This window comes from Microtus ochrogaster, chromosome X (genome assembly GCF_000317375.1).
Source record: "Microtus ochrogaster isolate Prairie Vole_2 chromosome X, MicOch1.0, whole genome shotgun sequence".
Lineage (NCBI taxonomy): Eukaryota > Metazoa > Chordata > Mammalia > Rodentia > Cricetidae > Microtus > Microtus ochrogaster.
Window position 1 is genome coordinate 49206318 of NC_022026.1, and position 12002 is coordinate 49218319.

A 12002-nucleotide genomic window follows, 5' to 3' on the forward strand; every position below is an offset into this window, starting at 1 on the left:
GTGTGTGTGTGTGTGTGTGTGTGTGTGTGTGTGTGTGTGTATGTGGTTGCAAATGAATGTATATATAATATATATATAATCAAAACTGAAAATGTACCAAATTACTAACAACAATAGTAAAGTAACACTAAAGATGATTTCTATTTCCTTCTTTGTAGTTCCCTATATTCTGCATTTTATGAGCTAATAGGTGTTGTTGTGATATTCAAAAAACAATAAATGTTCTTTTTAAGCAGCGTACATGGCCAGAATAGGAAGTTTAGGAGTGTGGTGACAACAGCATAATAGCTCAATGACAGAGTCACTCATTCAAAGATTGGACACCTAGGGAAAGAAGCAAAGGAAAAACAGAAACTTGTTCCTTTACTAATCCATCAGCCTCAACGTACAAAGAACTCAAGAAGCCACAGAAGACAAGCTATGGCACCCAGAAAAAATTTGAAATTACCTGTTTTGTTTAAAGTCGACAACACTTCTGAAGCAGCATCTAAAGTAATAACAAACAGTAATTACTGGCAGATTCTTTAAACCCTTCAATTTCCCCGAAATCTAGAAGTTAGAGTTTTGCAAAATCTAACCGGTACTAGCCAAGGAAACAACATCCCCAGACCTATTCTCTGTTCTTCGGCCCCAAGATGAATTTGAAGACACTTTCATTCTTTGAGAAGGCACTTTCTGAATGTCTGTTATGTGTGTAACACATGGCAACACTCCAATATTTATTAGAGTCAACTATACCCATTTATGTTAATATTTTTGTCGCATTGCAGGAAAGGGGATGGAAAGATTGTAAGAGCTAGAGGTCAAGAGTGAAGCAGTGTCTTCTGGACATGACAGGACTCCTGCACCCACGACCTCACACAGCTCTGGCTACCTGTGAAGATCAGTCCACTTAACACTGTAGCATGGAATGAGAAGGGTTCATGAGATCCCACCACCCCTAATTGAGGAGCTATGGACAGGTGATGCTTTTGTGGGGGAGAGAGAGAGAGTCAACTTTAAGGGCTGCCCACCCTTCGGCAGATGGCTCCATAGTCAGGAGTATATGGGCAGCACAGATTGGAGTTGATGGGTTATTAAATTTTTAAAAAGAGGACACGAAGTTGGGGTTGGGTGGGGAGGGGACGGTGGACCTGCAAGGAGCTAGTGAGGAGAGTGGAGGGTGACTCTGATCAAAATATATTATATGGAATTCTCCCCAAAATTAATAAAAATGTTAAAAAATAAAAAAGTTGTCATTTTCTCTCTATGGTAATGAGAAATCCCTTGTGGATAGGAAATTTACAACATGAATAACAACTTTGATAGCCCTGGGGATGCCTAGTAGCTTTTACCAGTGACACATTCTTACAAAAAAAAAAGTCAAATAGTGCTAGTTTAAGTTTAGAGCTCTTAGGTATTATCAGCCTTTAGGAAGATTTCATTTCAATCCTATTGGATTTAAAAAAAAAATCTAATTAAAATGAATTCTACAGGTATTTCTTTACTGAAACTAATCCTAGAATTTATTATTAGAGATGAAATTTTAGAAAAAAATGGATGTGGCACATGCCTTCATTCTTAACAATTAAGAAGCCAAGGCCAAAGAACTATGAGTTTGACGTCAGCCTGGGCTACATAGTGGGACCTCATCTCAACAAACAAACAAACAAACAACTAAACAAACACAATGCACTGCCATGCTTAAAACACATCCATATATCCCCCACACGACATACAACACAATAAAGATACCACTGCCAAAGCTAAACTGAAAATAATCTTTTCACTGCGTGAAGTAATTACACACAAATCTGACAACTGTTGGTTTTTCGCATTGGGCAAATTATGAATTTAATCAGTTTCAATCAGTGTAAGATACATCTATGATTATTTAGCTCCCTAACCACCAACCACAGGGTTGAGTTTTATTTTAACCAAGAGATTCTGAGAAGTGTTGTGGTTTGACCAAAATAAGATAGAAAACTGTTTCCCCTCAGAGGGGAGAGAACAAAGTGTCCTGCTCCACCTACCTCCCTGGGATATACTGAGATTCTTTGTCCTTCTCTCTAACATGATGAGGAGCCAGAATGTTTTTGTTGTCCATTTCATGGTATTTAAAAATTGGTAAGAATCACCCATAAAGAGACTTGCCTTTGAACGCCCTGTCCTCCAAATTCATGCTGAACACATTGAAGTCATTGGATGTGCTTCCCACACTTAAATAATACGTCATGTCAAGTGTGTTGGCGTTGTGTTAGAGAGCAGATGAAATGGAGTACTTAACGTGTGATCAATGTCTCTAGAATTTTCCTAGAATAGTTACGGTGGGAGAGGGATTCTTTTTTATTTTTCTTCCATGATCAGACATTTTATCAGTTAACCAGAATGGTTTACTCTCTCATGCTGGCAGGCCTTAAATTTTGGAGTGCTGGATTATATGGGATTACTTAGTGTCCCCAGATATAATTTAGAGATAGAAATCTTTATCACCACTCATTATACTTCTATTTGTATGAAGGGTTATTTGTTTTCCCTTACTTCAGAAACATTCTTACCATTGAGGCTTGCAGTTTCTACCTCTTTATTTTTCCCAAGGAGAAGAAGACAAAGGAATAATTAAAACAAAAGCTTAACAAATTGGACTACATCTAGGCTTAAAGATTTTCAAAATCTTGCCTGGTGTACCATTGGAGTAGGGGACAAGACTGACAAGAGATGATTCAGCTGCAGAGAGAGAAAAAATAAGTGAATACTTCGAAACAATTGTATTTCTTTTGAGCTAAGGTTTCAATGTATAGCCCTGGCTTGAAACAATTATTTATGAAATTTTAAGAAGTCGGAATTCTTGAGATACAATCATAAAAAGTAGAGAAAGTGCCACAAGACTCAAAATCATGGAGTCTGCTGCACCTTTAGAATACCATGGCAATAAGTTAGGAGCCACATCAGAATAAAATAAATGAGAGTTTCATTTTTTCCAATCAAAAGAGTTCTAGAAAACACTTAAAATAACTTGTTCAACTATTGTCATAGATATCTATCATCATGTAGACACCACACTACTATAATGATTCCTGTCAACTGCCAAGTCTTCCCATGGTACACTGTGCGTGTACATATATATTCTAATATATATAAAATATTAGAATCTAATATTTTATCCCATTTCTTGGCAAGCCCTTTTGAAATATGGCTGCTATTAAGTCAATAAATCAAGCTCTAAATTTCTTGTGGAATGACTCTCTTCTTATACTAGGAAGTCAGTCTACCACACACATTTCACATGTTTAAATATTTAAGAGAGTCGATGGTTTTTATCTTGACCTAAACATGGAGAGAATCACAAACACTTCACAACTGAAATATGTCTTCCAGTAAAGAGCTTACTTTTCAGCTGGTATGGACAAAGCACTTGGCTGGCCTTTCTCAAAATGCTCATGGGTTGGCTGAACACACACACATACACCCTGTCTATCCCATATTATTGCTTTTATATCTTGTCACTTACTATATTTATTCTTTTAAACACTTGCCAAGATCTTTCTTGAGGAACAAGACTGGGCCTAGGCAATTCAAGTCAAAGGGTGCTTATGGGGTAGGACAAAATAATTGGCCAGAGCCAGTTTTTAATGTATGACTATTAATGTGTCAGTGGGGACACAATTCAAAGAAGAGGCTCGAGGGCACAGCTGTCTTCTTCCCTTGACATACACTGGGTCTTACGTTATCCCCAGGGCACCCAGAGCCCAAGGTATGACTAGAACTCTGCATTCTATACAAACAGGGCTTTGCAGGGTTTGCTATGATTGCATTTGCCAAAAGCTCATCTACTAAAACAGTTGTTCTCAACATTCCTAACACTGTGGCTCTTTAATACAGTTCCTCTTGTTGTTGTGACTTCCTCAAACATAAAATGATTCTTGTTGTTACTTCATTACCATAATTTTGCTATGAATCATAATGTAAATATCTGTGTTTTCTGATGGTCTTAGGTGACCCCTGTGAAAGGGTCATTCAACCCCCTAAAGAGTCTCTACCCACAGGTTGAGAACTGCTGTTCTAGAAGAAAACTACACTAGCATGTTGAACCTAGGAACTCAACAACTAGGGGGCAAACTGACAAAGACAAGTTTGGTGGCTTAAGGTTCAGGGTTTGAATGTTTAACCCATAACATAACAACTCACGCCGACAGTCATTTATTTACCCTATAGCAGGTACATGGAGTCTCTTGTTTCATCTTTAAATATCCCATAAAGCAGATACTATTGTCCTCCTCGAATTGCATCGAAAGAAACCGAGGCATAAAAATGTTAAAGAACTTGCCCTGAATCTAAGCTAGTGGTGGAGGTGGGAGGGTGGTGGTTTGCTTAATTCAGACAGCCTGGCTCCAGAGAATGTGTTAACACGATCAAGTTTCCCCTGCTGAGCCCGTTTCCACATCTATAACATGAACATCCTGAGTCCTATACCTGGAGAGGAATGAGATGTCTGAAGACTTCAGGCACGGTAGTGCATGCATAAGAGGTGGCTGCAGTTATTATTGGATTCAGACGGTTGAATGAATAACAAGTTCATTTTCACAGCCTAATGATGGAATACCACCTGATTGACAACCGTAGGACATGTGGTATATCAGAAAGAAGACAGGTAGGATGCAAAGAAGCCCACACTACCTCTGTGTGATGTGGAGCAAGAAGCTGTGAGATCTCAGACGAGTTATTTGGCAGCCCTGGGCTCTGTTCTCTCACCATAGGACACTCGGATGCTAGTTTCCAGCTGTTAGTCTCATATCAGAGTATGGTTCTTTGTTCCCATAGGTTCTATACACATTTCTCTTTAGTTTATTTGCCTTCCCATCGTCATATGTGCTAAGTTCCTAGAAGCCTCTGGAAAGATATTCTCTAAGTGAAGGGACTGAAGGAGTGGACTGAAGAGAACAGCTCACCTTGCAAATACAATAAATCGTGGCACATTTAAGTTCTTGATGCTGCTCAGACTTGTGAGCTAGACTACTACTGACCATAGCCGAAGCCCTTAAGCTGCTACCCAGTGAAATCCATAGTCCCTAGAGAGTTAGTCCCCAGCTTGGCTAGGCACTACGGAAGAATCAGTATGCCTGTCTGCTCTTGGTCTTGTGCGTGCATGTTTAATGACAATTAATTTAACCAAGCGTCTTAGAGGAAAACAGTTTTGCTGTATCTGACCATGTGTCATCCTGCATGGAGAACTTCCAAGTAACATTTTCCTGAGATTCCCCAAAGTCATAAAAGAACTCTTACCAGATGGCGATAGCAAACTGGAATTACCAGCGTTTTCTGTCAAGGAGAAAGGTGATTTAGCATTAGTTTGGTTTGTTTACATATTTGTAGGCGATTCACATTTTTTTTTAGTGACATTCTTTTTTTTTTTTTATGGCAACGAATGCAAACCAAGCTGCAAATGACTACCAAAAGAGGGCAGCATGTTATTTTACAATTATGTTCCACACCCTGTTTCAGCGCTTCTTTTCAGTTCTCTATGAACACAGCTTTCTAGTGAAGTAATACTCCCAGTTTTTAACTCTTGTGTGTGTGTGTGTGTGTAATACACACATGTGCATGTAGGTACCCATGTAAGTTTATGCAGAAGCCAGAGGAGAATATCTTGTGTCCTCTATCCTACTCCACTTTATCATCCATCCATCCATCATCCATCCATCCATCATCCATCTGTCCGTCCGTCCATCCATCCATCCATCCATCCATCCATCCATCCATCCATCCATCCATCTACATATTTAGAGACAGGGTTCTTCACTGAATCTGAAGCTCATTGTTTGGGCTAGGCTGATTAGCCAGTGAGCTCCTGGCATCTACTTCTCTCTGCTTCCCAACACTGGGCCTATAGGCACATGCTGTGCTGGAGTTCTATGTGGGTTCTGGAGATTTGAACTTAGGTCTTCTTGCTTTCACAGCAAGCACTCTTACACACTAAGCCATCTCCCCATGTCCTCAACTTTGAACTATTTATAGTGTTTTATATATGATGTTGTATAATGTATAAATGTGTAATGTACACTTCAAACTAAGGAGATTGCTAAGACTTTAAGCTGTTGTTTGATGTTCACTGAATATATAGGAAAAGTGCACATCTGGACAAATTAAAGGTTATTAACTGTGCTTTTATTTTAGCACAAACTTTTTGACCTATTAAGGCATCTCTTTCTTCTGAGTTGAACTACATCAGCCACCTTTGGGTGAATAAACCACAAGAACTGCTGAGTTATTTATTTTGGGAACATGCTCAGATGCCTTTAAAGAAAAGCAGTTTTATTTTTTCTGTGCAGGAAAGCAATACATGCCTGGGGCTGGAGAAATGGCACAGTGCTTAACAGCACATGCCGGACTACAAGACCTAGATTCGGTTCCCAGCATCCACATCAAAATCCAGCATGGTCAGATGTGCCTGCAACTCCAGGGTTATGGGGCAGAGACAGATAAAAAGATCCTGGAAGCTTACTGGCCAGCTAGTCTAGTCCAAACAATGAGCTTCAGCCAAACTCAGACAGTGAGCTTACGGAGGCAAGAAAAGGGTGCCTGGTACAATGAAACTAGAGTTGCAGATAAGCAAATATGTGGGTTCTAGGAACTGAACCCAGGTGTTTTGGAAGAACAGCTAGTGCTTTTTTAATTGCTGAGCCATCTCTCCAGCCCTAAAGCTAGACATTTAAATTTTGTTATCCTTTCCTTTTGCTTCTGGCATTGTTTTCCCTTTGGATATCAGTTTACTTTTTCTGTGTCTCAGAACGACATCATCCTTCATGGTCCAATATGGCCATTTCCCCACATGTCTTAAATGTCTTATGTTTTCCTGAGTACTATTCTGGGTTTCTTTGAGGGTTTGCCCCCATTCACTCCCCACTTGCAATAATGATGGGGTTGTCGCTTTCAATTAGTCATGTATTTGAACTTCATGCCACTCTTAGGAGACAAAATATTTCCAATGTTGAAAAGATTCATAAATGCTTGGCGGTGGCGGTACACGCCTCTAATCCCAACACTCGGGAGGCAGAGGCAGTCGGAACTCTGTGAGTTCGAAGCCAGCCTTGTCTACAGAGCAAGTTCCAGGACAGGCTCCAAATTAATAGACAAACGCTGTCTCAAAAAACAAAAACAAACAAACAAAAGTTTTGTAAAAAAAGAAAGGAAGAAAATTAAGTTTTTTTTTCAGACTTTTTTCTTTGGAAACCTATAGCAAATCTTCAACTATTGCCAAATTATTGAAGTTTTGATCTATTCCCATAAATAAAATTATTGGAATCTACCTATAAAATTCACTTAATATGACCCTCTGATGATTTTTTTTCTGATGATTTTTTAAAAAATAAAGTCTAGTTTTATCTCATGCTTTTTCAGTCACAGTCCAGCTGGCCTTGGTGAGCTCCCAATAGATCAGCCCCACTGTCTCAGTGGGTGGGTGCACCCCTCGTGGTCCTGACTTTCTTGTTCATCTTCTCCCTCCTTCCGCTCCTCATTGGGACCTTGGGAGCTCAGTCCAGTGCTCCAGTGTGGGTCTCTGTCTCTATCTCCATCCATCACCAGATGAAGGTTCTATGGTGATATGCAAGATATTCGTCAGTATTGCTATAGGATAGGGTCGTTTCAGGTTCCCTATCCTCATCTGCCCAAGGAACTAACTGGGGACATTGCCCTGGGCACCTGGGAGCCACTCTAGGTTCAAGTCTCTTGCCAGCCCTAAGGCGGCTCCCTTAACTAAGAATTGTGCTTCCATGCTCCCCTATCCGGCCTTCCTTTATCCCAATCATCCTGTTTCCCCAAGTTCCCCCCATCCTCCCCTTCTCACTTTTCTCTCCCCATCTCCCCTTACCCCCAACCCACCCCACCCCCAAGATCCCAATTTTCTCCCCGGCAATTTTGTCTACTTCCCATGGGCAAGAGGATAACTATATGTTTTTCCTTGGGTTCACCTTCTTATTTAGCTTCTTTAGGTTCACCAATTGTAGACTTCGTGACCCTTATTTATGGCTAGAAACTCTCTGAACATGGCGAACAATGAGGGCTGATGAGAAGCCAAGGACAATGGCACGGGGTTTTGATCCTACTTCATGTTCTGGCTTTGTGGGAGCCTAGCCAGTTTGGATGTTCACCTTCCTAGACATGGACGGAGAGGGGAGTTCCTTGGACTTTCCACAGGGCAGGGAACCCTGACTGCTCTTTGGACTGGAGAGGGAGGGGGAGAGGAGTGGGGGGAGGGGGAAAAGGGTGGGAGGAGGGGGAGGGAAATGGGAGGCTGGGAGGAGGGGGAAACTTTTTTCCTTTTCTCAATAAAACAAATAAAGGAAAAAACATTATGCTGATAACTTATTGTATGGTGTCATACTTTTGCAGAATTAAAATTTTAAATATAAAAAAATAAAGTCTATATATTCCAATTATAGTGAGAATGAGTTTATAATGGTAAGCCAAACAGAGCCTGAAGAATAGAAAATTCAAGATAATAGCTTCATGGTTGAAGACTCCTTCCTTATATCGCCTCCTTAGCACTTGTTTTCAGTACGATTGCCACCACTTCCCAACTCTAGGGTCACAGGTTCTAGTGTGGTGTCAGTACTACCATATGATTGTCCCACTGCCATTGCCTCTCCAACTCAATGTGGCCTAGAACTCAGCCTTCATCACCCCATATCTTTTTGATATTTGATCTATTCTTGACCTTAGCTTTGCTGTTAACAATGGCTAAGCAATTCTAGTCGAAAATTTAAGTGGATTGATTTCTTCTTGCATTACTGTTCTAGTGAATTGCTGTGAAGTTAGTGGCTTACAGTGCAAATTGGTTATCAGAACCCACTGGACGAAAATCAAGTTGATGACAAGTTACGGTTCTATCTGGAAGCCCTGGAGGTGAGTCCAGTTCTTGCTTATTTGGGTTATTGGCAAACTAGTTTTTTGTAGTTGTAGGACTGAGGTCCTTATTTTCTTCCCGGCTATAGACTGAGGGTCATTCTAAGTCTCAGAGTATGTTTCTTGACTCTTGTCACAGTTGTCTGTCTTCAAAGCCAGAGTGACAGGATAGAGTAGGGAAGGTCTCATGGGCTATCATCCTGTCACTTAAGAGACTCACTGGGTTCATCTGGGCAATCTACGATAATCTCCACATCTCATGGTCTTTAATGCTAATTACATCCACAATGTCCTTTTCACAATGTAAATTTTAACTTTGCCTTTTAAAACTGGAAGTTTTAGATGGTGACACTTCATGGCGACTCTCGGGCCCTCTGAAGTGTTCTTTGGCTCCAGAGGCAGACGGAGATGGCTGGCATTGCTCCTATCCTCCATGGGCAGCAAGTACACACGTTGGTGCATACACATACATGCAAGCAAAACACGCATAAAATAAAATGAATAATTTTTTTGTAAAAGTTGATTTGATTCATAGTTCTGGGGACTGGGAAGTACAAAATTTGAGAATCTCCATCTGCTGAGGGGCCTCCTGTTGTGTTATATAGGGGAAAATGGCAAGTGGGCTCTCAAGAAGAGTGATAACTCCTTGAGAATGACAATGGTACATTTGAGAGGGTGGGGCCCTCATGACTTAATCACCTTTCAAATGTCTCACCTCTCCATAACGTCACAAAGACAAGTAAATGTCAACATGAGTTGGGGGGCATTCTAACCATCAGCATATGGTATGTTTTGTTTTCCAATTAGATGCTAAGCAGCTTGATTTTTTGTCTATTATCCTCCAGAAGTCCAGGCCAGTGTCATGGATTGTGTAACTATTCAAAATCTCTTTATTAACCTGAGTGTGATGGCATACATCTTTAATCCCAGCACTTGGGAGGAAGACGCAGGTGGATCTCTGTGAGTTCGAGGCCAGTCTGGTCTACAAGAGATAGTTCCAGGACAGCTAGGGCTGTTACACAGAGAAACCCTGTCTTGAAAAACAAACAAAAAAAAACCCCTTTGTTTTGACTAAAAAAAATTATTAAGAAATCTCTATCACAGTAAAACACTTGCCTACCATGTGCAAGGTCCTGGGTTTGATTTTTAGCATCAAAATACTTAATATGCAAACATACATATCTGAAAAAGAAATCTCTACCAGCCAGGAGTCAAGTTATAAACTTATGACAGGTATATAAAGAGGAGAAAATTAAGTTAGAGAAATAGTAGAAAGGTAGAGGGCTGGACCAGTCTTCTAGGGGTGGAGATAGAAACAGGAAGCAGAAGCTGAGACCATGGAGGGATGGGGGCGAGTGCACCCAATGAGAAGGGAATCAGGAAGAAGGCAAGTCCATGATTAGGGATCTGGGTAAGTCAATCATAGAAGGAAACACACACACACACACACACACACACACACACACACACTTTTTCCTTTCCTCTTGCACTCCAGTTTCTTTTTCATTACCACATGTTGGGGTAATTATGCTTTGTGTTGGAAAGCATCAAAGGGGAAGAATGGCCCCGAGAATCAGGGACATTGATCTAGGCAGAGCCCATAAAGGCTTGTGAATACTTCTTGGATGACTGGTACTCAGAATGTGATGTATGGATTAGTAGTTACGTCTGACGATCACAGCCGAGAGATCATGTGATCTCTTGAGAGATCTTACAAATGTGTGCTGAGCTGTCCATCCAAATTCACACCAAATCAATGTGAAAAGCCCACAATTATGAGCCCCCTTGCCTAGAGTGATAACTTCAATATGGGACCCACAATTGACTCTTACTCTTTGCTTAATGTCCTCTCTCTACTCCTTGACACCACTTTCCAGATAAACTACCTGCACCCAAGTCATGGAAGGCCATATCCGAGTGCTGCTGAATTCGTGTTCCTCTCTGCTGTTTGAAAGCATGGTAGACATTAAGTTTTCTAAAGCGAGAGAGCTGTCTTAAAGATGTGGCAATGCCCATGAGTCTTCCAACACACCATCCCTCAAGTTGGATGGGAACAAGACTTTCTCTTCCAGAAGTGACTCTATAAAAAATACAGCTAGGCCCCCTTGCATGAATACTTTTTACCCAACTGAAACTCCTCCAGATTGAATTACTATTCCATAGAGAGATGATTACGAACAAGCCACCACACCCAGGCACTAGTATATGGGAGCCCTAAACAAAACAATCCTCTTTGCTGTTCTATTGACTTTTCAGAACTTGGAATAACAAACAGTCTTCCAGAGACCACCTTTCCAGATTGTTCTATACAAGCAAAAGGATTAATAAAAGCATTTTTAATTTGGCACATTCAACACTTGTTTATTTGATCTGTGACTATCTCACATCACACTGCTCAATAAGTACTCTTATGTAATATATTTATTAGAAGATTAATAATGACATCACTAAAGAAAACTTTAGCTCTTAGCTGATGGAACTTCCTGGGGAGAAAATAGTTAGCCATTCTAGGTGGGCTTTCGCCATGATGGGAAAGACGGTGAAATGTGTTGTTGATCCTCCAGGGCCTAACTCTTCCTCTTCCTCCAGCTTTGCACACAACTCTGCCACCCCTTTCCTTCTTCTTCCAGAACTGAGCAGGCATGAGGCATCCGCCATTCTGCAGCTCACACACACTGACAATTATCATGAGAGCCTCATATGGTTACTATAAGGGGCACTATGAGGCCTATGATGAGGTGTTTCCCCTGGATCTTTCAGATATGCAGTGCCTCGGGCAGATGTATGTTTAGTTTTGTGATGAACAGTCACGTTTCTGTGAGACATCCACATTAACATCCCGGGTAAAAGGCAACACTAACATGAGGTTCATTTGGTTCCCATACACTACAGTTCCCACCCTGTGGCTTCCAGCTCTTCTTGTTCTCTTTTCCCAACTCCCCACCCTATTAATGTTAAGTTCCACTGCCAGCTGTTGAGGAAAGCAGTCTCATGAAGTTTCAACCAGCGCTCACAGTTTAATTCAGTCAAATCCCTGTAGCAAATGCCTTTGGGAAGGATAAAGGAAAAAAGGAGGGAGGGAGAGAGAGGGAGAGGGAGAGGGAGAGGGAGAGGGAGAG

At 40.9% G+C, this 12002-nt stretch overlaps 1 protein-coding gene across 1 annotated transcript in view; it reads right to left on the reverse strand.

Annotated features, from left to right (window-relative positions):
• The window catches only part of Adgrg2 (adhesion G protein-coupled receptor G2), a 124128-nt gene that overhangs the window by 41275 nt on the left and 70851 nt on the right, over positions 1-12002 (reverse strand). Inside the window, exons 3-5 of the mRNA XM_026784849.1 lie at positions 5263-5298; positions 2659-2706; positions 449-487 (exon numbers count right to left, since the gene is read on the reverse strand). Of these exons, the coding sequence (XP_026640650.1) occupies positions 449-487; positions 2659-2706; positions 5263-5298 (123 nt within the window). The remainder of the gene's footprint in view (positions 1-448; positions 488-2658; positions 2707-5262; positions 5299-12002) is intronic.